Source organism: Hydra vulgaris, chromosome 01, assembly GCF_038396675.1.
Source record: "Hydra vulgaris chromosome 01, alternate assembly HydraT2T_AEP".
Taxonomy (NCBI): domain Eukaryota; kingdom Metazoa; phylum Cnidaria; class Hydrozoa; order Anthoathecata; family Hydridae; genus Hydra; species Hydra vulgaris.
Window position 1 is genome coordinate 22,042,501 of NC_088920.1, and position 27,500 is coordinate 22,070,000.

At 31.2% G+C, this 27,500-nt stretch overlaps 4 protein-coding genes across 9 annotated transcripts in view; 2 read left to right on the forward strand and 2 right to left on the reverse strand.

Moving 5' to 3' along the window:
* LOC136075206 (uncharacterized) overlaps positions 1 to 680 on the forward strand; it is a 4,710-nt gene extending 4,030 nt beyond the window's left edge. For 2 of the 5 annotated variants that reach the window (XM_065787682.1, XM_065787686.1), the window contains exons 5-6: positions 1 to 240; positions 359 to 680. The exon at positions 1 to 240 is cut by the window's left edge and continues 359 nt beyond it. The gene's annotated coding sequence lies outside the window, so the exon portion shown is untranslated. The remainder of the gene's footprint in view (positions 241 to 358) is intronic. The other 3 variants (XM_065787683.1, XM_065787684.1, XM_065787685.1) reach the window with 3 other exon arrangements.
* Positions 681 to 2,076: 1,396 nt separating this feature from the next.
* Positions 2,077 to 5,114, reverse strand: LOC136075207 (uncharacterized). 2 transcript variants are annotated; one of them, XM_065787688.1, is made up of 4 exons: positions 4,838 to 5,114; positions 4,567 to 4,716; positions 2,517 to 4,276; positions 2,077 to 2,395 (listed from the first exon to the last, which is right to left on the reverse strand). In XM_065787688.1, the coding sequence occupies exons 1-3, from the start codon at positions 5,067 to 5,069 to the stop codon at positions 3,021 to 3,023; spliced, it is 1,638 nt and encodes a 545-aa protein (XP_065643760.1). In that variant the 5' UTR covers positions 5,070 to 5,114; the 3' UTR covers positions 2,077 to 2,395; positions 2,517 to 3,020. The 2 variants fall into 2 exon arrangements, with proteins under 2 accessions (XP_065643760.1, XP_065643759.1); XM_065787687.1 differs by having other exon boundaries at positions 2,077 to 2,398.
* A 619-nt stretch (positions 5,115 to 5,733) lies between these two features.
* On the reverse strand, positions 5,734 to 7,347 carry LOC136074224 (uncharacterized). Its single transcript, XM_065786530.1, has one exon. It carries the CDS (start codon positions 7,345 to 7,347, stop codon positions 5,734 to 5,736), a length of 1,614 nt encoding a protein of 537 aa, XP_065642602.1.
* Positions 7,348 to 21,315: 13,968 nt separating this feature from the next.
* On the forward strand, positions 21,316 to 24,075 carry LOC136074225 (uncharacterized). The gene has a single exon (XM_065786531.1). It carries the CDS (start codon positions 21,316 to 21,318, stop codon positions 24,073 to 24,075), a length of 2,760 nt encoding a protein of 919 aa, XP_065642603.1.
* The last annotated feature ends 3,425 nt before the right edge of the window (positions 24,076 to 27,500 follow it).

Sequence of the window (27,500 nt, forward strand, 5' to 3'; positions counted from 1 at the left end):
GTTTTGTGTTATTTGTATGTGTGTTATTGTTGTGATGTTTTGTGTTGATAGACAACTTGGCTTACCTTCTCGTTGGTGTCTATTGTTACAAATGATTATTAGATAGTTTCTTTACTGAAACTCACTACTTCTAATCATTTACTAAAAGCCAAGAAACATGTTTTAAACTAAAACATATTTTTAATGTTGTCATTTTTAATCTTTAGGGTTGTTCTTAGGTCACAAAAACAATCTCACAAAGTAAGTTTCTTCTTTATTATTTATTTGGTCACATTTTTAATTTTTCACATTAACATAATACATAAGACATTAATGTATAATTAATGTTTTCAGCATAAATTGGTTGCATTTTCTTTAGTAGAGTTTCTGCTGTTGTCACTGGTTTTGGAGAGCACCTTCGTGAATGAAGTTAAAAAGTCTTTAATGTTAAGCATTTTCTAAAAGCCAAGACAAAGCCAAGTCGTTAATCCTCATACCATTTGCTAAAAACTTTATAAATATTGTTACAATGTTATAGTTCAAATTGTTATAATTAGTAATTTTGATCATTTCATTATTATACTGTGAAAAATATTTTTTATTTATAACATTTATTCCACATATATTTAAAATATGCGGAAAAGATATTACTCTGTGGAAAATTTTAAGCAAAATATAGAATTTTTAAATATGATTAGAAATCAATATGTAGTATTTTTGTTAATATTTATTGACTAGTCTGTAAACTGTGCAATAATTTCAAAATGATTAATTAATTGAATTCCGTGATTCCTTTATTCATATTGGCACAGATTAATTGTAATATAACGCGAAATTTCGTTCTAAAGAGTCAAGTAAAATCTCTTCAGCCTGTAAAATAGATTGTTCTGTCTAATCCCGACAGATTTAAAAATGAAATCTTATATTAAAATTTCTTTTTTACATATTTAGTTACATATTATAATCATTGTTAGAATGTAAAGTAAATGTTGCGTTTGAAGTTGTTGTCATTAGGCAAATAAACAGTCATCGCCTGTCCCTTGAGGTTTTTTTTCGGACTTTCGAATACAAGCGCCGTGTAATTTATGTATCACTTATTGACATAGGTATTTTATATTATTTATAAAATAGTAATTTGATCATAAGTACGTAAAACAAGTAATTTGATCTATTCCTTCAGACCGGTTGCGTGGACACAGTGGAGCAACTACACCAGGTACTTTAAGTGCACGTCTCTTTAACTGCGATCTCTTGAAAGATGTATATTACTTTCATAGCAATTAAAAGTAAGAAATCTTTTTTTGCGTAATCATATCGCGACGTTAGAATTATCTTGTTCTATCTCCACATTTTTGAGTTTTGAGATAAAACGATTTGAAAATAAGGATTTTAGGAGACGGCATATAAATTTTTTTTTATAATTTATGTTTTCTCGGCAACTTTTTTTTTTATGTCTTAGATTTCAATACAGTAGAAAAACATTATTCTGAGGTACACAACACTATCGATAACTCAATTTTTTCAAAAAGTGGAGATAGAACAAGATAATTTTAACGTCGCGATATACGTGCACTTAAAGTACCTGGTGTAGTTGCTCCACTGTGTCCACGCAACCGGTCTGAAGGAATAGATCAAATTACTTGTTTTACGTACTTATGATCAAATTACTATTTTATAAATAATATAAAATACCTATGTCAATAAGTGATACATAAATTACACGGCGCTTGTATTCGAAAGTCCGAAAAAAAACCTCAAGGGACAGGCGATGACTGTTTATTTGCCTAATGACAACAACTTCAAACGCAACATTTACTTTACATTCTAACAATGATTATAATATGTAACTAAATATGTAAAAAAGAAATTTTAATATAAGATTTCATTTTTAAATCTGTCGGGATTAGACAGAACAATCTATTTTACAGGCTGAAGAGATTTTACTTGACTCTTTAGAACGAAATTTCGCGTTATATTACAATTAATCTGTGCCAATATGAATAAAGGAATCACGGAATTCAATTAATTAATCATTTTGAAATTATTGCACAGTTTACAGACTAGTCAATAAATATTAACAAAAATACTACATATTGATTTCTAATCATATTTAAAAATTCTATATTTTGCTTAAAATTTTCCACAGAGTAATATCTTTTCCGCATATTTTAAATATATGTGGAATAAATGTTATAAATAAAAAATATTTTTCACAGTATAATAATGAAATGATCAAAATTACTAATTATAACAATTTGAACTATAACATTGTAACAATATTTATAAAGTTTTTAGCAAATGGTATGAGGATTAACGACTTGGCTTTGTCTTGGCTTTTAGAAAATGCTTAACATTAAAGACTTTTTAACTTCATTCACGAAGGTGCTCTCCAAAACCAGTGACAACAGCAGAAACTCTACTAAAGAAAATGCAACCAATTTATGCTGAAAACATTAATTATACATTAATGTCTTATGTATTATGTTAATGTGAAAAATTAAAAATGTGACCAAATAAATAATAAAGAAGAAACTTACTTTGTGAGATTGTTTTTGTGACCTAAGAACAACCCTAAAGATTAAAAATGACAACATTAAAAATATGTTTTAGTTTAAAACATGTTTCTTGGCTTTTAGTAAATGATTAGAAGTAGTGAGTTTCAGTAAAGAAACTATCTAATAATCATTTGTAACAATAGACACCAACGAGAAGGTAAGCCAAGTTGTCTATCAACACAAAACATCACAACAATAACACACATACAAATAACACAAAACAAAATTATAACAATAATACAAAACAAAATTATACACATAATGACTTACGAGTGAGTCAACACCGCGCCAGAGGTCGAAACAGAACACAAACACACATATATTGACTTACGAGTGAGTCAACACCGCGCCAGAGGTCGACACAGAACACAAACACACATAATGACTTACGAGTGAGCCAACACCGCGCCAGAGGTCGACACAAAACACAAATATACACATAACCACTTACCGGTTAGTCAACACTGCATTGTTTCTAAACTACCATCATTCTGATGGTGGTTTAGAAACAATGCTTTCACCTAAATTTGTCAATGCTGCACACACAGTCACAATCTTGTCGAAACTCGCTAAATCAGCTGAAACTGCTTCGTCTTTAATACTCTTAATGGTTCGTAATGGTATGATTCCTTTTAAAATGGTAAATCTATTTTTCATAAGTCCAATAACTCTCTCTATGTGGATCCTAACTGATGATATTTTTCTTGAATCTTCAACTTCTTTTGCTGATAACTGTGACTTTCCTCTTGTGAAAGCAGGAGTAATTAATTCAGTACTGCTCCCAACAGCAAAATCCTCTTTTAGAATAAAGCCGCGATCAGCTAAAATTTGATCACCAGGCATGTGATACTTCAATGTGTGAAATTGTGATTCTCTGACAATATGGACATCACTGGTTCTTCCACCCCAGCATTTGGATACAAAAGAAATAGCACCAAGTGGAGTACAGGAAATAAATACTTTGATAGTACAATGTTTTTTGTATTGGCTGTATAATTGTGCTCTTGACATTAAAGAGGATGGGGATTCAACAAAAATCTCAAAACAATCAATTATTGATGTTAATCTTGGGAACTTAGCTTTGAAAACTGCAGGAATAGTGTCAAACAAGTGATCTCGTTTTTGCATTTTGATTAAGCAATTTAACTTTAAATACATAATATCTATCCACTTCCAAAAATAATTTATGGCTGTTTGTTTTGCAATGTTGCATATAAAAGCAATCATTTCAAAGGTGTAATTATGTCTTAATTTAATTATACATACCATGATTTGATTATACATTTCTTCCTTTGAATTTCTCCCATCGCTAACTTTTGCAATTAAATATAGTAAAAGTTTTTCCAAAACATCAAACTCTAAACCCGTTAATGTTACACATTTTTCTTTATACATGCTAATGTTTGCATAACTAAATGGAGAACTTGGCTTTAATTTCAAATCTGACACTTCTAAACGAAGATTATATGTTTCTTCACGTAAATTATTCATTTCTACGTAAATTGCATCTCTTTCTAGATTCTCAATTGATGTTGTTGAATTTATTTGTGCACTGTGTTTTGGTGAATCAATTTCTTCTCTAATCAAATTAAAATCAATGTCTTCGCTAATTTCAGTTGTTGCTTCGTGTTGGTTCAAGACACTAACATCCTCCACTCCAGTCAATGCATTGTCAGTATTTATTTGTTCACTGACTTCATCAACCTGAGAGTTATTGTCAAGACTCTTTTGTACACGATATTCTAAAAAATATTTGCATGTTTCAGGTATATAGTAAATACAAATACAGACATTAAAAAAAAAAATGTTCTGATTCAACTATTTTTTTAGCAAGAAAAAGTTGTGAAAATAAATTTGATATTTCATAATAATAAAATTTGTGCTCTAAAAGCTATTTAACATTATTTTATCTAAAAAAAAGAAGCAATAAACATATAATTTATAAATGCTTAGTTTTAATGCATAACAAAAATAAATTGCAACATAAACAGTTTTTACAAAAACATTTTAAACAACAAGATAAATTATATACCAAGAGAACTGTTCAATCTATTTATTCTCCTTTCATTTCGTGACAACAATCGGTTTTGTCGGTGGGATGATTCCACTATACTTTTTTTAACACCTAACATACTCACTGATGGAACATAGTCAATATGCTTTTCAAAATTCTCTTTTTTTCCTGAAAGAAAAACATACTTACTATAAATAGAAATGTAAAAACAAAAAAACAAAAAAATAAATAAATAAGTTTAAGACAAATGTGTGATCAAATATTTAGGTCATTCAAATACAAAACTTACCAGATACAAAATGTTTTGAGCATACATAGACATGTTTTGTATTTGGCGACCAAAGTTTGTTTTTGCAAGATGAATCAATTCTACATATAGCATTAAGCCACAATCTTCTTCTCTTTGGATCAGCAGGCAAAATATAAAAACTCAAGTTCGGATGACTTTTAACATTGGTTGAACAATCAAAAACACAGCATCCTTTCACCATTTTCAAGCGCAATGTTTGCCCCCATACCATAATGGTAGCCGAATAGTTAGTTAATGTGACGTCAGCTTCGCCGCAAGGATATGAAAAATACTTCGAAAAATGTGGTAAAAAAAGATAAAAAATATAAACAAGATTAAATTTTTAACACGTGATATTCTTAGCCAATAAAACGGACTTACGGTAGGCAAATTTTTATTTTTTTGACTACCGACTTTCGGTAGGCGAATTAACAAATTGTAAGCGTTAAATGGTGTTCCCAAAACAGCCGCGAAAAAATGCTCTTCGCTAATCGGAATTAAGCAATCTGCCTCGTAATCAAACAAATTCTTCATCAGAGAAACAAACATATGGCCCTAGGTACAAGCATAATCTATAGAATATAACTATGGTCTGGAAGTCTATTGTTGTATGTTATTGTTCGCGCTTATTCGAGTCACGTGATCAAAGAGTTTGCAAAACAAAGTTCAAACAAACAAAGTGTAATATTAATTCTATATTTGTTTTTCTCACACACTTTGTAAATATCTTTACTCAATATATATACATTTGCAAATACCCCCGAGGGTATAATAAACATTATAAACGTTATATACAATGTAATAAATGACACACCCACAATGTTCCTTCTGTCGCAATACAACAATAGTTTATATATAATACAGTTATTTACACTAATTACAACACCCCTTGATCTCTAGATCACAAAGTCCGCATACTTATTCGGAAACCTCCGCACTCGCGTCGATCTTCGGAGATTTAGGTTATCCGCGATGGGTTCTTCCGATTCTCTGATAGACAAGTCAGCTACAATGGGAGCAGGACGAACGTCCGACATGTGTCTCGGCAATCCATTGATTTCTACCGAAACTCCTCGTCCTTCATCTGAGACTCTTCCTCTGTTCCATTCGCTCGTGCATTTTGAGTCAGGTGGTTTTACAAATACTTCTTGTCCTTGTGTATAGTTGTGGAGAACTTCCGCGTTAGTTTTGGCAGAAATTGTGTGTGGTTTCCACTCGTAGGAAAATATAGCTTTGTAGGGGAGCGATGTTTCCTCGCCATTTTTTCTGGGAGCTATGTTATACCAATATACCATTTTTAACGGGTCTTTGCCACTTCTGGCTGCCATGCGCTTGATTGTGCAATGATGACGTTCAACAATTCCATTTTCAGATGGCCTGTAAGCACAACGAAACAAGATGGACACTCCCCAATCTGCGCATAATTCACCAACGAGTTTTGAGCGAAAAATCTTGCTGTTGTCAAGTAGAACTTGCCACGGAGGTCCTCTTTCTCGGAATATTTCTTCTAAATGGAAGCACACTGTTGTTTCTTTCTCGTTCTGTAGCCTTCTCCAAATTGCAAACTTGCTCCTTTTTCCACAGTCAATAATAGACAAGTAAATCTCTGATTTGTAGTGGGTTATGTCAATAGCCAAACGATGCCAGCTCTTTCCAACTTCAAGATTTCCTTCTTCCCATCTAATCGGCGCAGGATCCACCGATAAACATCTTTCGCAACTTTTCACGACTGATTCAACGTCTTTTCTGCAAACTTTCTCCTTCGGATATGTTTGTTTCATCAAATAAAGTGTTCGATTGACTCCAAAGTGATGAAGATTATGAAACGACTTCACATCAGGCGGTACAATGTTTGCTGTCATTGCAGAATGGTTTGCATGCAGCCAGTTCTGTGGTACCCTCGTAAGAGCATCGGCTTTGTTTTCTGCTGACTTTACCAGGAAAAGTTTTAATTTTATATTGCACTCCTTTACAAGGTCTTCAATTAATGACAACCGGCGACGGACAAGTGGTTCTCCAAGACCGTGTACTCGAACGGGTTTGTCACCGATAATTAAGGATCTCAACCAACCAACAACAGTAGCCGAATCACACTTTATGTTAATACATTCGAATCCCCATTTTGTTGCTAGATTAATTCCTTTTATCACGGCTTCTAACTCTGCAAGATTAATGTGAGCCGTATCATCTTGTTTCCTCAGCCACGAACAGTCTTCTACTATTTCCCCAGCCACTTCCAAAACTATGCCAACAGCTAAACTGCTTGCATCGCACCACACTGTTGTTTCAGAAATGTTTTTGACGTTCCATGACCCATGAACGGGATCTTCCTTTGTAAGTCTTTCATTCAAACTGCTTACTAATTTAACAACTCGTTCGTTCACCAAAGAGTCCCATCCACAACTACTCGAAACTCTTTTTAGATAGCTGCACGAAGGACGCAGCCAATTTGCTATTGGAAAATGTCCGGTCAGCTGTCCGCACCAAGAAAAGATTTGCCGACGTGTCATTTTTCCTTCCGGAACTTTGGGTATGTTGTCACGTTTCCAACGGACTTGGTTGCATTGACCACACAACCACCGACAAGTTTTTCTGGCAACTTAGAATCCAAGCCATATTTTTTCAAGAGTTCTTGAACTCTGCAACTTGACACTATGTTATTATTGACAATGATATCATCAATAAATGAATCCGTCCCAGACTCGACAAATTTATCTAAGGATAATACCTTTTTTAAGATTTTAGTCATTATTCTAAGCGCCACATTTAAACCAAAACCCAATCTTGTTAGACAGTAACGCTGCCCTTCATATTCCACAACTTGATATTTCCATAATGCTTTGTCGACACGAATTTGCAGGTACGCTTTCTTTAAGTCGATTATCGCAAGATTTTCTCCCAACTTTCTCCAGTTGCGAAGTTTGGTACTGCAAACATCGCCATCTGCAGTATGACTCGATACAAATTGATTCAACTCCCGGTAGTCCATCACCGGACGTATTTTTAACTTATTTCGTTGAGTTACTGCCATCAATGGAATGATGCCATTACATCTCCCTTCAAATGGTTTCAGCAATCCCTGTGCTATCCATTCACTTATTTCCATTGCGTACTCACTTTTAACGTCCTCAGAGATATGATAGTTTGGAATTTTGTTAGTTAACGTTGGTGGTTCCATCAGCCATTTCCAAGACACGCTCCAACTGCCATTTTTGAATTCTGCTACGAAGTCTTTATCAATCAGCTTTGGAATAGTAGACGAGGATACTTCACTCGTTTTTTCTTGAGAAACAGCAGTAGCACCGATAGTTGGTTGTTCCACATTGAAGTTTATGGTTTCGCCGTCTCTCCCGACTTGGACACCTCCAAGCAGTCGTATTGCGTCCATACCAAGTAGCATTTGATATTCGGGAACAATGTCTGCCACCAGGCATTCCAAATCGATGGTGGTATCATTTATAGAAAGATTAACAACAATCTGGTGTTTTATTTCAATTGAGTTTCCATTCATCATAACAACCTTTTCTCTTGCAAGTTTGACATTTTTTGCGTTTATAATTTCCCGACTTAAAATGGATTTGGAGCATCCAGTATCCAACAATGCTTTTATTTTTCTTCCATTAACATATACGCAGAGAGTTGGCGGTTTTAAATTTTGTGGGAAGCCGCTCGCACAAAAACGGGTGGCTTCCCTTCCACGTTTTTTGAGTTCGTACACTTTTTATAGCAGTGCAGGGCCAGGTGATTGTCCATTCCACACACAAAGCACCTCTTCTTGTCAATCTCTTCGCTACAATTTCGACTGATATGTCCATCCTCGCCGCAACGGTAGCAAGTTACGGTCTTTCTTCCGCGTCCTTGAAGAACCTGCCTTGGACTGATGGCAACAGGATTCACGCAACTAACAAAACATGATTCTTTACGACGTAAAATTACCAAACTTCTTGATTTTTCAGCGATCTGGTACAGCGACATTGTTGATATTGAGCATGCGGTTTGCAGCTGTTTTCTTGCTTCGTCAGGTAACCCGAGAATGAATGCGCACCTTATCCACTCTTCGCTTACGTGAGTTGATATTAGCTTGCTCAGCCTCGTTAATTCTGCGAGATATACGTCAACAGACTCGTTCTCTTTAAGACGGCGATTTACGAATTCTTCGTATGCTGTTAGCGGAGAAGCAGAGAAGGCAGTAGTCAGTGCATTTTTCACTTCTTTGTAGTCTTCTTTTATTTCATCACTAAGATCTTGATAAACGGCAAACGCTCCGCCAGAGAGAAATAAGGGGAGCACCACATGCAACTCGTCAACTTTTTGAAGTTTTGCAACCAGTTCCAATTTCTGTATCCATTCTGAAAACTCACCCGAACCATCGTATTGCGACACCAAATCTGCAAACTTTATCACTATACTCATTGCCGAAATAGCTTGTAATATTAATTCTATATTTGTTTTTCTCACACACTTTGTAAATATCTTTACTCAATATATATATACATTTGCAAATACCCCCGAGGGTATAATAAACATTATAAACGTTATATACAATATAATAAATGACACACCCACAACGTTCCTTCTGTCGCAATACAACAATAGTTTATATATAATACAGTTATTTACACTATTTACACAAAGTTCAAACAATCAACAAAGTTCAAACAAACAAAGTTCACAGTTTTTTTCAAAGCTTCAAACAAGATATGCCTGAAAGGAATTGTGCTTTTCCAACTTGTACAGTTTCCTATACAAATAAGCACAGCTTTATGAGCAGCTTCCGAATTCCAACAAGAAAATGTGATTCTGACTGGAAAAATGATATTGTTAAAGTTTTAAATAAATATCGTAAAGTTGTTAAGTCATTACAGGAGAGGATTAATGCAGGTCGTGTTTATATATGTAAACGTCATTTTAAAACTGAAGATTTTTAGTTGACAAGTAAGTTTATGTATATACATATATACATTCATATATATGTATGTATGTATATATGTATATAAATTAATTAAGTATGCACCTTTTGATTCTTGATTACCCTCTGCAAAATGCCTGAGGCTTGTAACATATTTGCAAGGTAAGCAGCAAAAATTTTTTAGTTACTGTATGAATCATTAGTTGGGCTATGTGAGAATAACACAACCCAAAGGTTCCTTAGGCAGTATATATATATATACATATATTTATATATATATATATATATATATATATATATATACATATATGTGTGTATATATATATATATATATATATATATATATATATATGTGTGTGTGTGTGTGTGTATATATATGTATATATATATATATATATATATATATATATATATATATATATATATATATATATATATATACATAAATGTGTGTATATATATATATATGTGTGTGTGTGTGTGTGTCTGTGTGTATGTGTATATATATATATATATATATATATATATATATATATATATATATATATATATATTTATATATATATATATATGTGTGTGTGTGTGTATATATATATATATATATATATATATATATATATATATATATATATATATATATATATATATATATATATATATATATATATATATTTATAACAACAATTATAAATGTATTCTATAAAATAGAGTGCTCAATGTTCTTAAAACAACAGAGCAATAAAAAATTATTATAAATCACTTATCAATTTCAATTTTTTACACAATGCTTCTTCAATAAATTTCTGAATAGATTTCTGAAGAGTCTTTATTGACGAAAAATTGTGTAAAAAATTGAAATTGATAAGTGATTTATAATAATTTATATATATATATATATATATATATATATATATATATATATATATATATATATATATATATATATATATATATATATATATATATATATATATTTATATATGTTTAATTATTATATATTGTTTATATGTATGCAGTTATTAAAACAAAAATATATTGATTGATATACACTTATAGAATCTGGTCGCAAAACATTGAAACTTGGTTCAGTTTCAACAAACAGTTTGCATCAATAAACCAAAAACCCAAAAAGCTGTTTGTTACAAGCACTGGAAAGACTTTTAATGATAACAATTAATGATAACAAGCAAATTGCTCAGTTTAAAAATTTTGAGACACCATTTTCTTAACCAAAGTGCAAAGTGGTAGTAAATGATTCTTTGGAGTTTACATGTTTGGTGTCTGGTTGGAAACTTCCTGATGATCATATAATTTACAAAGATTTTAAAAGAAGTATGACAAATGTATTCATACACAACTTACTGCCAAAAATATCACTGTTCAATGTTTGCAAAGGAATTGAACAAGAAATAATAAATTCCAGTGTATTAAATCATGTTATACCTTTTGATTACCTTATCTTGATACATTATCTCCCATGCAATATAAAGAGTTAAAACGACATAAAGATTGTAGGGTTTTACATGAAGAAAGTAAATGTGATGTTTGTAAAATGGTTGAAGTAGTATTGAAAAAACAATTTAAATCTAAAATAAAGATTAATAACACTGCAGCAAAGTTAAAAGCTCCTCTAACAAAAACATCAAAGAACAGAATTGTTCTTGCGTTACAACAAGAACGAGTTCAAACAAAAGAATTAAAAGAAAAAATTGATCGGATGAGAAGAGAAATCAATGCAAAGGGTGTGGAACTTAACAAAGATTTTATTAATGATATAAATCACATTATGGAATCCAACAACCAGATTATGACATTATTTATGAAATTATTCTGGGAAGAGCAAAAAAAATGCTTCTACTAATCAGAAGAGTTTAAAGTATCATCCTATGATTGATAGATTCTGCTTACCTCTTTCCATGAAATCAGCATCGGCATATGATGAACTTAGGAATTCCATGATACTCACTTTGCCAAGTCGCAGGACTCTTAGTGATTACAAAAATGCAATACACCCATTAGTGGGGTTTAATCCTAATGTAATTGAAGAACTAAAAATGATAACTAAAAACTTAAATGAGGTCCAAAGATTTATAGTACTCTCTTTTGATGAAATCAAAATTAGTGAAAATTTAGTGTACGACAAGCACTCAAATGAGCTTTGTTGATCTTGGAGATCCACATCTAAATTATAGCTTAGTTTACTATGTTAGAGGTGTTGCTTCCGATTTAAAGTTTGCTTTGGCATATTTTGCTAATAAAGGTATTACTGCGAGCCAAATTATGTCTACTTTTTGGAAAGCAGTGTCTGTGTTAGAATTAGAGTGTGCTCTTAAAGTAATTGCTGCTGTGTCTGATGGTGCTTCTCCTATTCGATTGTTCTACAAAATGCACAAAGGCATGGATAATATAGAATCATTAGTTGTTTACCGTTCACAAAATATATTTGCAGATCGTTACATTTTTTTTCTGATGCACCACATCTTATAAAAACATTTAGAAATTCGCTACATCATTTTGGAGATAGTGAAAATCATACACGTAATTTGTGGAATGAACAAAAAGTTATATGGAGCTATTTTGTGAAATTAGTGAATAATGATATTTTCAGAGATTTAAAGTTGCTGCCTAAATTGACCTTAGAACATGTTCATTTAAATTCTTTTTCTGTCATGAATGTTCGCTTAGCAGCTCAAATTCTTAGCCAAAGTGTTTCAAATGTCTCACGCTTAAAATATCCACAAGAAACCCATGTAACAGCACAGATATGTGAATTAATGGATAAATTTTTTGATTGTATGATTACTCGTAATCAAACCGAAGGCATTCTGAAAAGAAAAGAGTTTTTGTTGCCCTACCGCAATGTTAACGATTTTCGCTTTAATTGGCTCAAGAGCACCTTTTTAAAATACTTAGAAACTTGGCAAGAAAATATTAAAAATAGAACTGGGACTTTCCATCAGGGTGAACGTGAAAAAATGTTTATTTCATTACAAACATACGAAGGTCTCCATATAACTGTGAATTCATTAATTGAAGTTACCAAGTTTTTATTAACTAGTGGAATGCCTTTTGTATTGACTGAACGTTTTACCCAAGATGTCCTGGAGGAATACCTTGGGAGGCATCGCAGCCTTGGTCGCAGAAATGACAACCCTACCCTCAATCAGTTCCGATACCAATCAAATGCAATCAGAATGCAACGATCTGTAGCCCCTGTTACTGGAAATAGCATAGGAGCTCATAAACAAATGCGTAAAGTATCGTGGAGAATTGCTTCTGAGGAACCATTAGGAAAAAAGTATAGGAGCAAGAAAAAAAAGCAAGAGAATCTGGGAACACATGAAAATAATTAGTCATATTTTAAAATATATGTTTTTATTAATGCAACTAAACACATAGAAAGTGACATATACAATTGTGCTTGTTACTCTTTGGATTGCTTTTTAAGCTTTTTACGTCCACCCTTACTATTTTTTTGTTTCAATTTTAGTTTATGTTTGGTGGTAATGTCTTTAGCCAAAGAAAATGCTCGCACTCGAAAGTAAAGTTTTATCATATTTTCTAAATGGTTTTTACTAACATAATTATCAATATCAACTCCACATCCTATCAAGATAGAGTTATAAAAGCTTACTACTTCTATATCTTTCAGTAGTTCCACTGTCATTCTGTTAATGTTGATTTCTTGCAAATGATTAATGTTTGTATCATTTCGAAATTGAATTTCAGCTTTCATAAATATTTGCTGGCATTCATTATTAACAGCTGTAAGTCCACCACGACTTTGTGCATCGATCAATTCCTGATCTGAAGTATTTTTGGTAATAGTGTTATTTAATATTTTTATTATATTTTGATTTTCATTGGATTTATAATTCGGGCTATTTTTCGATTTTTTTAAGAACTTTCTGACAACATACCCAGCCAGGTATCGCAAGGCACCAATTTCATCATTTGTTATATTTTTTATTTTTTTTGCTTCATTTTTGGGCATTCTTTTGAAGTATACAAGAACCTTGTCAGCCAGTTGAGTTGCTAAAAGGGTACTAATATACTTATTGGGTTTTCCTAATTCAGGAAAGTAAACATCTGCATTGATAACTATTTTATTGTAAAAGCTGTAATAATAATTCTCTGCATTGTTTGATTTACTCAAAACGTCATAAATCTTTTTTAAGTCTGCGTAAAGTGCTTCCGTTAATATAAAGTGATAACACTTTATACATTCTCGTCGAGTTAAGTTGTAACAGTTATCCTCAGATAAACTTTTTTGTGACTCCAGAACTAAATCACTTAGTATTGTGCTACTCATTGTATTAATACTTGTGTCAAAGATCTCTTTTAGTAGTAAATGTTTACAGCTTCGGTGACGGGTAAGTCCCCCTATTGATTTACAAATTTTCCCACAGTCGTCGCACTTAAAACTGCCTGGTGTTGACTCCTATAAGAAAAGAAATCTTTAGTCATGCATTAGTTACATAGCTTTTTTTTTAATTAAATATATTTCTTGCGTAAATTTTCTTACCTCACCGACATCTAAAATATTTTCAATAACAAATTCTTCATCTAAAAGACCTTCATCCTGAATATCTATCAATAAATCAGCAGACTCCTGTGTTAAAAACTCGTTACTTGACGCCATGATATAAATATTTTGCAAACTCTTTGGTCACGTGATTAAAAAACTAGTTATTTCAACATACGCAGCGTAACAATAAGAAATAACAATGGACTTCCAGACCATAGTTATATTCTATAGACTATGGTACAAGCAAACTATATGGCCCAAGGTACAAGACTTGATAGCCTCATGCAAAACGTTATCTATTAACGAATCCGCATTGAGAGAAAACTCATTGAACATCGCATTTAGTACTTAACCCAAGTAGCAAACAATATTGGCGCGATATTGTTTACAATATTGGCGCAATATTGTAAACTATATCGCGCCAACATTGTAATGTCAACATTTTGCCAATATTGGCGATACAATATAGCGCCAATATTGTTAAATCAATATTGGCCAATATTGGCGGTACAATATTGCGCCAATATTGTTAAATCAATATTGGCCAATATTGGCAAAATGTTGACATTGCAATATTGGCGCGATATAGTTTACAATATTGGCACAATATTGTAAATAATATTGCGCCAATATTGGGGATTTAATACTGACCAATATTGGCGTAATATAGTTTACAATATTATGCCAATATTGTAAACTATTGTATTGTCTGTTATAAATTTTTATTTTATATGTATACTTTAACAAAATACAATATTGTATTATATTAAAATACTGTACTATAGTACCAATTTGCGTTATTCTTTTGGGTTAAGCAATTAATTGTTTCACCCAAAGGAATAACGAATACTATTAGATTGTAAACTTGAGTTAATGTCAAGGAAGCAACAATATAGGAACCCTTCTAAAAAACAATATTTTTAAAATCTAATAATAAATTTATTAATGGTTATATCCAACTGATACAAATGAAAAAAAGAAAGAAAACCAAAATATAACAAAATATAACAATCAACGCTATTTAAAAACACTTTTCTTTATATATATATATATATATATATATATATATATATATATATATATATATATATATATATATATATATATATATATATATATATATATATATATATATATATATATATATACATATATATATATATATATACACACTACTGCATTATAGTCTCACTATCAAATAGTGGACATTGAACTTCAATATCTTGTCGAAAATCATTTTCATCGCTCAATAGTGGACGTGGCTCAGTTGTGGTTCTATTCTTTCTTCCACCGTCTCTATCAATGGCCGTGGCCAGAAAGCTACCAATTCTTTCTTTAATGTTTTTGTCATTAGCATTTTCAAACTTTTTTTTTATGGCAGCTGTAAACAAACTTAAATTTAATAATGGTAAATAAAACATAAATGAAATGTAATTTTACATATTATTAAATTTGTAAATTAAACGAATAAGAGGATAAATAATTATTTAAATTACCTATAACCACCTTGCATGACGTAAGTGCCAAAAATGATTTCTTTTGTTTTCTGCCATACAATGAATATAGCAAACATACTTCTTTGGCCATTAGCTGTTTTAAGATAGCCGTAGTGAGTTGCTTATAATCGTCTCCTCCTACCGATGCAAGGAAGTTCATCTTAAATAATAAAAAAAAAACCCACATATTATTTAAGAAAAAATAAAAAATAAATGTAATTGATTTTGAAAAAGATGAATGGTTACATAAATGTGTGTGTTTCATACAGATTTCCAAATGTGACAATATGATTATATATAATGTGATATTTAAATATGATATAGAAGAAAAAAAGCAATTTGTTACTAATAGACTTATGAGGTCAACCTGTTTTGCAGATCAAGATGGCAAATTTTCATAGATGTTTTATAAAGTGATAATAACACTAGGAAAAAAACCGTACAAAATTCCTTTCAGGTTTATGAGCTTCTCATACCCTTACCCACAGTTATACAATATAAACAGATTTTTCATTCACCAGCATTGGTTGTCTTTGCCACACACAAAAGCGGACCCTAAAGTTGCTAAAGTGGGGCCCCATATGACTCTAAGATTAGTAGACTCATTGCTCTACTAAATGAGCTAATTGTGCATAAAAGTTAAAAATCACAACACAATTTAGTAAGTATACTTTATATAAAGCATTTTATTCCATATCTAAAATAAATGTATCGTATATATAAATGTAAGGTATACTAATTTTAAATGCACATGGAACTGTTTCTAAAAACTATTAACGGATATGAATTCTTTGATACATACCAAAGATTCATAGGTGTCTTTGTTCCTTAATTTTTCATCCAGGTCTAGAAGATCTTTTTCCTCTCTAACTGGCAAATAATTATATTGCATTGATGGGGATGGTCCTGCTATGCTATGATTGCAAACTGTAGGAGGCAACACTAAACCTTTTTCTAAATTGATTAGACGAGTGTTTATTTTTTTCAAATCATATTGAATGCCTACAAGCAGATCTAAACTTTTCTTCTCAAACGCTGCAATAAAATATGTAAAATGACATAAATAAGAATGACTGACTATGACTTAAATAAAAAGCAAATAGATTAGATCTAAGAACACACAAAAAATAAGGAAAAAAAGGTATAAACAGTACATTCAATTAAACATTCAAATAAATAACCCAACTATGTAATTCTTTACCAGCAAATCGGGTGCCTAAAGCAGCCACAACAGTAGCCAAGCTCTGGTCAGGAGAGGGAGATATTGGTTGATAATGGTTCGATAAAGATGGTTCAATATATTGAACAGCATTACAACCTGCTAACTTTTTAGCTGGAGGCATGGGATATTCGTCGTCACTTTCAACGGCCGTTTCAGCACTTGATGTAAACTCTAATGTTTCCATCTGTTCGAAAGCAGTTTCATAACTGTCTAAAAATATATAAAGTAAAGATGAATATAGCTGTTCACATCATTAGCATCTTGCACAAATGTAACCTAAAAGACAAAGCAAGACTAAACACTAAAACAAGCAAAAATGACATAGTAAACAACGACAATTACCAGAATAATAAAGAATTCTTATTTTCAGATGTTTCCAGTTACTTTCAGGAGTAAGTGTGGTTTCCCGAATTGCTACTGAAAGGCGAGATGATCGTAAGTGATTTGGCCAACACACCAAACTTTCACTGATCAGCCATGACGAACAGATAACGTCCATGGCACACATACCTTTTTTTTTTTCATCAAGAAATTCAGCAACAGCAAATTTTTTAAACTTGGTTGCCATCCTTAATTTAACCGTACAATATGTGTATATAAATAAAAAAAAATTCAAAAAATTCAAAAAGTAATATAATTAAATAAGTAATTTTTTAAGTTTAGTGGTTTCACACTTGTGTGATCAGCGTAATTAAGGAAAGAGCCGAAAAAAATAAAACTGTTTAGGTTCTATCTTTTTTGGGTGCATTCTTATTGGTTCATTTTTTTTAATCACGAAAAAAGTTTTATTTTGTTTTTACATGTTTGGTGATTTTAATTTCTACGAGTTTCAAGTTTTAGCTAATTACAATGGGGCAAGAGTTTTAAATGTTTTCACGGTATATGGAAAGGTAAATTATGAGGTGATTTATCAAATATTTTAATGCTGGAAACAAGGATACTATATACTCTTGAATGAAAGAGACATTTTCAGATTGAAAATATTTAAAACATTTGTTTTATCTGTTTTATGCTGCCCTTCCGTGTTATATATTTCAGTGATTTTATTTTGTTTGATTCTTGGATTGAAAAAAGATTTACAAAAAATAATAAATTATATATGAAAAGCCTATCTACTTTTAAAAAATATATAACATTAATAGTTTAAGAAACGCTATTCGTTAGGATCTCTCCTTAACTACGCTGAGATGCAGCACCAAAAAAAAAAAAATTAATCGGTACTATTTAATTTCATATTCATTTTTATATAAAAAAAAGAGTTTGTTAACTTGCATATTGCAGTAAATGTACAGTGAATTGTATAAATTTGCTTTTTAAGATAAAAAAAAACTACTGTAAACTTAAACTCAACCTGAAAGCAAAATCTACTTTAGTGAATAAATTATTATCTCTTTCTATAAAATAATGAAATATATAACATTAGAATAGCGTCCTAACATTTCAAGTACGTCTAGTGGCCCCAATGAAGTAAAGCAAAACTAAGAAAACAATTTTCTCTAGGTAATAATAGGCATTTTTTCAGTATAGAAGTTATCGGAAAAGCAAAAAATTGATCAGATAGTTGACTAACTTTAAAAACATTGAGCAAAGAAGATTCACAAGGATAGGTGTAGAAATTTTCTTTTAGTCCAAAAACACTTGTAATTATCATAACATCGTCAGCATCAATAACATTTTCAATAAGGACAACTTTTCCATTATCAAGTAAAGCACAGTTGTTGGAATTTGCAGAAAAATATGAGAAACCAGCATTTTCAACCTTTAGATATTGCTTTCCATAGTATCCTAACGTAGGGCCGTTGGTGTGTATCCTTTTCAAACTTGCTATCAGGTTCATATTGCGACTAACATATGTGTTGCTATCAACTCTTTCTCACAAACGTCGACACAATTGCTGCAGTAGCATGTGACCACTTCTTAACAATCATTTCATAATGCCTAAAGCATTTTCAAAAGGAAATGCACTGTACTCATCAAGTGAACCATACTGTCTTACGTCATCACAAATGTGACAAAGGCTATGCATTGTGTAGCTTATGGAACTGCTGCCATATAATTCTGGCATTTGCATGACAAATATGTTTAACAACTTTTCTGCATAATCAACATGCGTCCAACACATATTTGGATTAGCTAAAATACTAATTGCAACATGCAATAACATAAAATGCTGGTACAGATTATTGGTAAGATGGCTTCGTAATACAAGAGGCCCAAGGTAGCACAAAAATAACCGAAACTCTGTGGCTTTCCATCGATCAATGTCCTTTAGTGATCTTGGCTTACGTGCAAATTCAACAGTAACATTAGCTGCAAAATTTTTCAAGCCATTTGAAATTATATCTGCGATTAGCGTGCTTATTTTTACAGCACGTTTTCCACGAATCCAATGCAGAATTAATCTTCGTGTGGCACCAAGACAAACTAGATGCATATATTCTAGTGGAAATTGAGAGATGTGACCAATATTAAGCTCTAACAATGGGGATACTGCATCTGGTAAACAAAAGCACGTGCCGGTGCATCACACACAAAGCCTTTAGCATGCATGGTAAAGTGATTTTCACCTATAAATAATCCTTGTTCCTTCAAAACATTGAATTCAGCTACAAAACTAGCTAGAAAAATAGCTGAACTTTTTGGTTTGCTGTTGCCACAAAATATGCTAACTACAAACGGTTTATAAGTATTGTCGCCAAGTGTAACACTGCAAAGTATTGGCCAAAACTGTTTTCCCGAGCTCTTATACAAAGGCAATCCATCAATGCTAAACAATAAATTGACTTTGCAGCTTTTAATGCTGTTAAACACTAGTAAATTAGTTAACTGATGTTTCAAACCAAAATAAACAAACTCTGCTTTTTGCCCATACATGTTTTGCATGATAATAATGTCAGAACTGCTTTTTGTTTTCAATAAGGTTCTACTATCTTTGGGCAAATCTGGATGTTGTTTTGACAAGATCTTTAGTAAGTCTGATAGAGCACTATGTGTTACGTTGTGTTTGACTGACCAGCAAACAAGCAGTTCTTTCAAAGTAACCTCATCCTCAGCCTCTTCATTGTCACTGGAACAAGAAGGATAATAGCCTTGCTCATCATCAGTTACATTACATTCATCATCGGCATTGATAGTCAAATTTGAGGATTGGTTTTCATCAAAATATGATATGTCACCAAACTCAACATTTAAGGATTTTAATGTATCTTCAACCAAACAATTGTTATAAGAGTTTTGAAACTCTTATAACAATTGTTTAATCATAATAACATATTATGATTAATAGATTCATCACTAAAGTTTTTTGCCTTTTCAAAGTAACAGTTAAGTAATTCATTCCTATTATCAGCTTTACTTGCTGAGTGAATTTCACTTAAATGTTGCTTAACTACTCTTTAAATATAATGTGATTTAGCAGATCGAGTTGAACTTATTGATTTTTTCATTACCTATAAAATTGCATGACACTATAGCATTAAAAAAAAAGTGAAATAAAATAATATATATATATATATATATATATATATATATATATATATATATATATATATATATATATATATATATATATATATTCAATATATTATACCAAAAAAACAAATATAGGCAGTATTACAAAATTGTAATTGGTAATACATAAATTGAAAACCTTATAATAGTTAGCAAATAAAGAAGTTAGATTAGAAATGAAGAGTAGATTAACCTAAATCTAAATTTAATAATACCTTATTTAAAATTTATTAATTTAAGAACTTAGTAATGTGTAAATAATTTACTAAATTATATGACGTATTTATTACTTAATTGAATATCTTTAACAGTAAATAGAATGCAAAAACTATATCTTACAGATGTAACCAACTCAAAATATTTTCCTATAAAAGTAAACTTACTATTTCAATTTTGATACTTATATTATAGCAATATTTATCCACTTCTTCTCGTGATGCACCGTTTTAAATTGATTACAACCACTTCTTCTCGTGATACAATCCGTAAATTTTCAACTAAAAGGATTTCTTTACTTTTACCACTTCTTCAATTGGCCAATATTATAGAATAATATAGATAATAAAGAAAAATAAATTTCCCATAAAATTATGTACTTTTAATTGTCATGGGCTTAAATCAAACATTGAATACACTGAATCCTTGATAACTTCCCATGATATTACTTTTATATGCGAACATTGGATATCAAAACTTGAACATTCAATAATCAAAAATATTTGCAGAAACACCCACTCTTCGTACTTCCACCAGGCAAATAAACGCGAGCAAGGTCGACCGTTTGGCGGCAATGCGTTTCTGGTTCGGAAACATATGTTTCAAAATGTCATTATTTTATATGAAGATGATCATATTCTTGCTTTAAATCTTGTTAAAAATAATACTAGCATTGTTATAATTGGTATTTATCTAACTTCATCGCGGAATAATCGAACATCATTAGATGAATACACAAATCAACTAGATATAATTAAAGGCCTTGTTAATAATTATGAGGGTGTCGGCGAAGTAATTGTATTTGGTGATTTTCAATCTTTTCCTCTCGAAATATACGATTTACTAGAAAGATCAAGTCCCACAAAAAATAATTACTCCGCGGCTCTATCAGAATTTATAAAATCGAGTGAATTTGAACTAGTGGACGTAATTAAAGGTTCAGGCCCTAAGATAACATATCAACATAATACACTACCAAATGCATCATATATTGATCACATAGCTATCTCAAAAAACACTTCTCTTAGGTATTACAACTGTTTTGTTGCCCCCTTTTCACCTCAGAATATGAGTGATCATTTGCCAGTATCAATTGTAATTGAACTCATCGGAAGATCTCTCAAAGAGAATATTCACAAAATGACAGACAAAGTTAGCATTCCAAATTATGCTTGGAATAATCAACGTTTTATACAATTATATAATGATTTCGTAAATAATAATATTAAAAGTCTTAGCCTTACAAATAACAATTACGATAAAGAACTTATCAAAATCTATAATTTGATTACAAAAAGTGCATCTGAGGCTCTTAGCCAACACTTATCTGAGAAAAAACAATCATTATATTCGAAATCTTGGTGGACTCCCGAGTTAAATAGGAGTAAAAAAGTTCTTACATTTCATTTTAAGAAATGGCGTGACACGGGTTTCGCAAAAGATTTGAGTTCGCACATTTTTAACCAATACCTAAGTGCACGAAAAAACTTCCGAAACGCTGTTAAGAAAGCACAAAACTATAACCTTTACAAAAAATACATAAAAATCGAGATGTTAAAAAATACCAATCCAAAAAACTTCTGGAATACTTTTAGAAATATACAGACTGATGCAAACTCAAAATTATTTACAATAAATAATAAAAAGGACAAAGAGTCAATCACAAGAGAATTTGCCGATAGTTTCGAAAAACGGTTGAACACTAAATCTATAACGCATACCGCGACGAGTTTTCAAGTTCCACCTTGTACAAAATTTGACTTTGTAATAATATCAGATGAAATTATAAGAACGGCTATCTCTTGCCTAAAATTAAACAAAACCCAAGATGCATTTGGAATCTCTGCAGAACATTTAAAATATTTGCGTTGTGAAGCCCTAATAGAATGGCTAAAAAAATTCTTCACATTTTCTCTTAATCATGGTCAAACGCCAAAGTCGATGTCTACATCACTTATAATACCACTTGCTAAATCTTATAAAAAATCATTAACTGATCCAAATAACTACCGTGGTATCAGCATCATTCCAATCTTCACAAAACTAATCGAATATATAATCCTAATAATCTGTCCAGATCTAAAAGAAGCTCATCCTCTTCAATTCGGATTCACCAAAAATAGCTCAACCTTACACGCCGAATTTGTCATTAGTGAAACAATTAAACACTACAACAACAACAACTCACCTGTTTATCTCTGTTCCCTCGATGCTGAAAAAGCTTTTGACAGCTGCAACTGGGACATTCTTTTTGAGAAACTGTACAATAATAAAAAATTACCACTGTATATTGTTAATACAATATCGTCATTATACAGGGAAAGTAGTGCTTCAGTGTCTTATCTAGGTTGCAAATCATCTCCATTCTATCTAACGCAAGGAGTGAGACAGGGATCGATTCTCTCGCCTCATTTGTACAATCTTTACACTCAAAACCTACTAGAAACCTTACAAAATGAAAGTGTCGTAGGAACATCAATAAATGGAAACTACACGGGTGTTGTAGCATATGCTGATGACATTATACTTCTTAGTTCCACCCTCTCTGGCCTACAAAAGCTAATTAATATCTGTAACATTTACACAAAAGAAAATTGCATAAAATTGAATGCTGACAAAACCGAGTTTTTGGTCACCGGAAAACATCAAATTAAAAAATGCACGATAACACTCAACCACCAAAAAATAAAACTAGACAATAAACTTACTCATCTAGGCTTTATATGGGACACAAAATATTCACCAATTGCCTCACTTAATCGTTTAAACATTGATAACCGAATATCCCATTTCCGGGCAGTAATACAGTCTTTAATTCAAGCTGGAATTCGTTTTGTTCACCCAAACTCTATTGTCCAGTTATATAAAACTTTAGCTGTTCCAACACTAACGTATGGTCTTGAGCTTTGCGACCATAAAGAAATGTTATTGCAAAAGCTTGATATAGTAGGAAGAATTGCACTGAAGTCACTACTAAACGTTTCAAAACATAGTAAAAATTATATACATCCCCTATTTTGTATTGAAGATATATCTATAATTACGCAACAAAATAAGATAAACTTATTTATTCGCCTGTTGAAAAATAAAATGACATTTGATATTCTTAAGTCGCAGTTGAACAACGAATCAGGTCCACGACCTTTTGTAGATAGCGTCAAGGCTCTGTGCAATAGTCATAAATTAAATATAGAGAAACTAATGCAACACAAAGAAAAAATAAAAATTACTGGTTTAAAAAATATAATTCCTGAAACGGATCTTAAAATCTTAAAATGTGCAGTTGAGTACTGGAACTCAAAAGAACAAAGAACAATCTTCAAGGATGTTCTTGAAAATAAAATTCCTAGATCCTAGAGATTTTTTTTGAAACTTTTTATTTACCTTACTTGTAATATATAGTGGGTGTTTAACAAATATATAATAATTGATATGCCAATATTGACGCAATATTGTTTGCCAATATTGGCGCAATATTGTATATCTTGGCCAATCTTGGCCAAGATACCCAATATCGCGCCAATATCGCGCCAATATTGTTTCCTACTTGGGAAGTAACAATATTTTATATTAGAACCAATAGAAAACCATTTCCTCTAGGATTGTAAAACAATATAAGATAAAAGCAGCAAAACTTTACTTTAGACCAACAAAAAGCGTTTTCTAATTATAACTAGCCGTGGCAGCGCTCTGTGAGTATCAAAATAGGATTATAAAAGAATTTTTTTTAAACTAATCCCCTGACTGAGAAGCATAACTTAGAACTTTTTAGATTTCAAATAAAGTGGGGTGGCCAAAGGTACACGAACTTCCCCTAATTATTTCTGCCTTTACATTACATAAAAAGCATTAATTTAGCAGCTTTTATTTTAATTAATTTTGTAAAATTAAATAAGCGAAGTGAAACTCTAAAAACATTTGTGCGAAAACTTAGTATAATGGTTTAAAATACTTTCATATACAAGATTGCACTACCGTGTTGTTATCAAAAAATAAAAAAATAAAGCTCAGCGCACAAACACACTGAATATTGGAGTTGATATATATTCAAGTATTTTAAAAAAATAGAACTTTCTGTTGTGTCACCACACAACAGAAACATTCAGCGTTAATGTTAGGTTAACATTTTTTGACATTAATATTGCTATATATATCTGTTAATATAAAAGTTGAATACTAAACAGATTTGCTGGAAGGGGTTAAACTGTGTTTGTCTATTATGTATTGTGGTTCAAAACAATTATAAAAAAAAATATCATTTACTGGTCACGTCTATAGTGCACATTAACCATTATTGCAATTTTAACTTTGTTTAGTGTCATTTTGAACCTTGCCTCATTTTAAAGTCTTGCAAATGGAGGGGATTTGATAGTAGATTACATCTTGGCTTTTTTAAGTAGATTACATCTTGATTTGATAGTAGATTACATTTTTTTTAGGCACCTTCTTTTAATTTGGCGTCCCTTGAATATCTGCCGCCCGGGACAAACTGTTTTATAATTGGAAAGGTTTAATTTCTTGTTAAAAATCTTTTTTTTTATTTTTTTATTATATTGCAAGTTTTACTTTGTGCAAATTTATATTAATCTTTATGTACTTATTTATTTAATATTTATTTCTAAGAATTTGTTATTTTACTTTTTATTGACTTTTTTATTACTTTAAAAGGAATTTTTTTTTTTTGTAAATTTTTAAATTCTTTAAAAAAATTCTTTATGATCCTGTAACTTTTTGTTTTTGTTTTATCTTTTTAAAATAAAGTCTTATTTTATATATATTGGTAACATTTATATACTCTATACGAAATTAATTATTTTTTACGGAATCAATGTCGGGGTTTGGCGATAAGACAAATTGTGTCTTCTTCTTGCCCCGGCCATCTGTATATTGGAAATATATGTGGTATTTATATTTTTATAAGGCAAAAAATAGAGAGAAAAAAAAAAATAGATCTTGTTATTCTAAGATAGTTATTCAAAGTTTTTATGATACTATGTATTGCTTCTAGTATTGTTGCGTCTATGTATTGCTTCTATCATTTTTAGCTAATCTTCACAGTTGTCTAATTATTACTTTATTACCCAGTGGGCACGGGAAATAAAAAAGACGTCTTTTAAACGTTTCAAACGCCTACTTTATTAATAATAGTTAATTTTTTAAATGTTCGGTTTTGTGTTTTTAGATTTAGTTTAATGTTGGTTATGAAAAAACAGTAGCGCCAAAAATGTATATATTCCATTATTGCTTTATTATTTTAATCATTGTCTTTTTGAATTTCTCACTTCTGATCCTATGATTTGTCTCAGTTGGATTTCAGTCATTGTTGTTGTGGTCTAATCTTGTGTGTGGTTAAGCGTTTTAACTATATTTTTATATATTTGTTGATTAAATTGTTTATGATTATTATTATTTAGTGTGAATTATTATTTAGTGTGAATGCTCCATTGTTGCATTTTTAACTTTTGCATCCTGGAGTAATAATTTTTCGCTCTTATTTTTATTGTTCCAGCCTACAGCTACAGCAATGGTTTAAAGTAATTTTGTTATAATGCTTTAGTTTAATGGTGATGCAGTTTTTACAAAAGTTTTATACTTAAGTTTTATTATCTCGCCTTAACTATGTTGAATAAGGCTGTTTTTGCTCTACACAGTGGGCACAAATTTTCTAAAAATGGCAAAACTATATGTGGGTTAAATCTAGACATATGATACATTTTTATAGAAGTTTTAGGGGCCGAGGATTTGATTTTTGGACTCCATTTTAATTTTGGAGTAGTAATAACCGTACAAATGGTCGTTTTAGTGGTGGTCAAGGGTTGTCCAGAGATGTAAAAATGTTTTTCAATTAGATGGTACATGTTATATGTATAAATGTTGGTAATTGTGTTTAGGGAATTTTAAAGTTTTTTTTTTTTTTTTAATTTTTTTTAGGTGCCCCAAGAAGTCCTTACGGTCATATCACAGAGCACCGAGAGTGAGCATATAATTGGAAGTTCACGCCTCCTTCCAACCGATGTCGCAAAACTGGACATATTCGGTCTTCACAAGTGGTTATGACCGCTCAGGTGATCATTTTAGTGTTGATCAAGGGTGGTCCTGGAGTATCCCGATGGTTTTTCAATTAAATGGTACATGTTGTATGTAATTGATATCAGGTAAATTAAATCTGCTTATACTTTATCTCCGGGAATGGTAGGTGTGGCCATGGGTTGTTAAGATATTTTCGTGATTTTTATTTATTTTATGTACTTAAATTTATTGATATTGTGAATTTTATAGGCGTTATTTAAATACAAAATACATTTGACACATTTAAAGTACAATTTTTTAGATGAAAACGGCGTTTTAGAAAAGTTATTTAGACGACATTAAAACTAAAAGCGCTAGATAATGTAGTTTTCTCGCTTTCAAGACAAGAAGAAGTTAAAAACCTTATTTTCACGTAAACAAGCTAACTTCTCTTTTCTAAACTAAACTCTTCTTTTTACATAATTAAAAACCTTTGCATACATGTAACAAATGGCGGCCGTGTCGCAGTGGTTAGAGCGCTTGCTTTATAAGCAGGAGATCCAGGTTCGAAACGAGCTCTGGACAAATTTTCGCGTCACGGTAAGGAAGGAGGTGTGAACTTCCCGGTTAAATGCACTTCCGCGGTGCTCTGTGACAAGACCGTTAGGACTTCTTGGGGCACCTAAAAATAAAATTAAAAAACAAAACAAAAAAAAACAAATAATAAATCTTTTCTTCCTTGAATCATCCTTTTAGCCATGTTCATATTAAAT

What these genes read in the sequence shown, in the direction of transcription:
- LOC136075207 (XM_065787688.1), bottom strand. Translation starts at nt 5,069, where the DNA reads ATGGTATGGGGGCAAACATTGCGCTTGAAAATGGTGAAAGGATGCTGT. An exon ending in CTCAAAACATTTTGTATCTG is followed by an intron (nt 4,717 to 4,837) that starts GTAAGTTTTGTA and finishes TTTTTCTTTCAG; the next exon opens with GAAAAAAAGAGAATTTTGAA. An exon ending in TAGATTGAACAGTTCTCTTG is followed by an intron (nt 4,277 to 4,566) that starts GTATATAATTTA and finishes AATATTTTTTAG; the next exon opens with AATATCGTGTACAAAAGAGT.
- LOC136074224 (XM_065786530.1), bottom strand. Translation starts at nt 7,347, where the DNA reads ATGACACGTCGGCAAATCTTTTCTTGGTGCGGACAGCTGACCGGACAT.
- LOC136074225 (XM_065786531.1), top strand. Translation starts at nt 21,316, where the DNA reads ATGTTTCAAAATGTCATTATTTTATATGAAGATGATCATATTCTTGCT.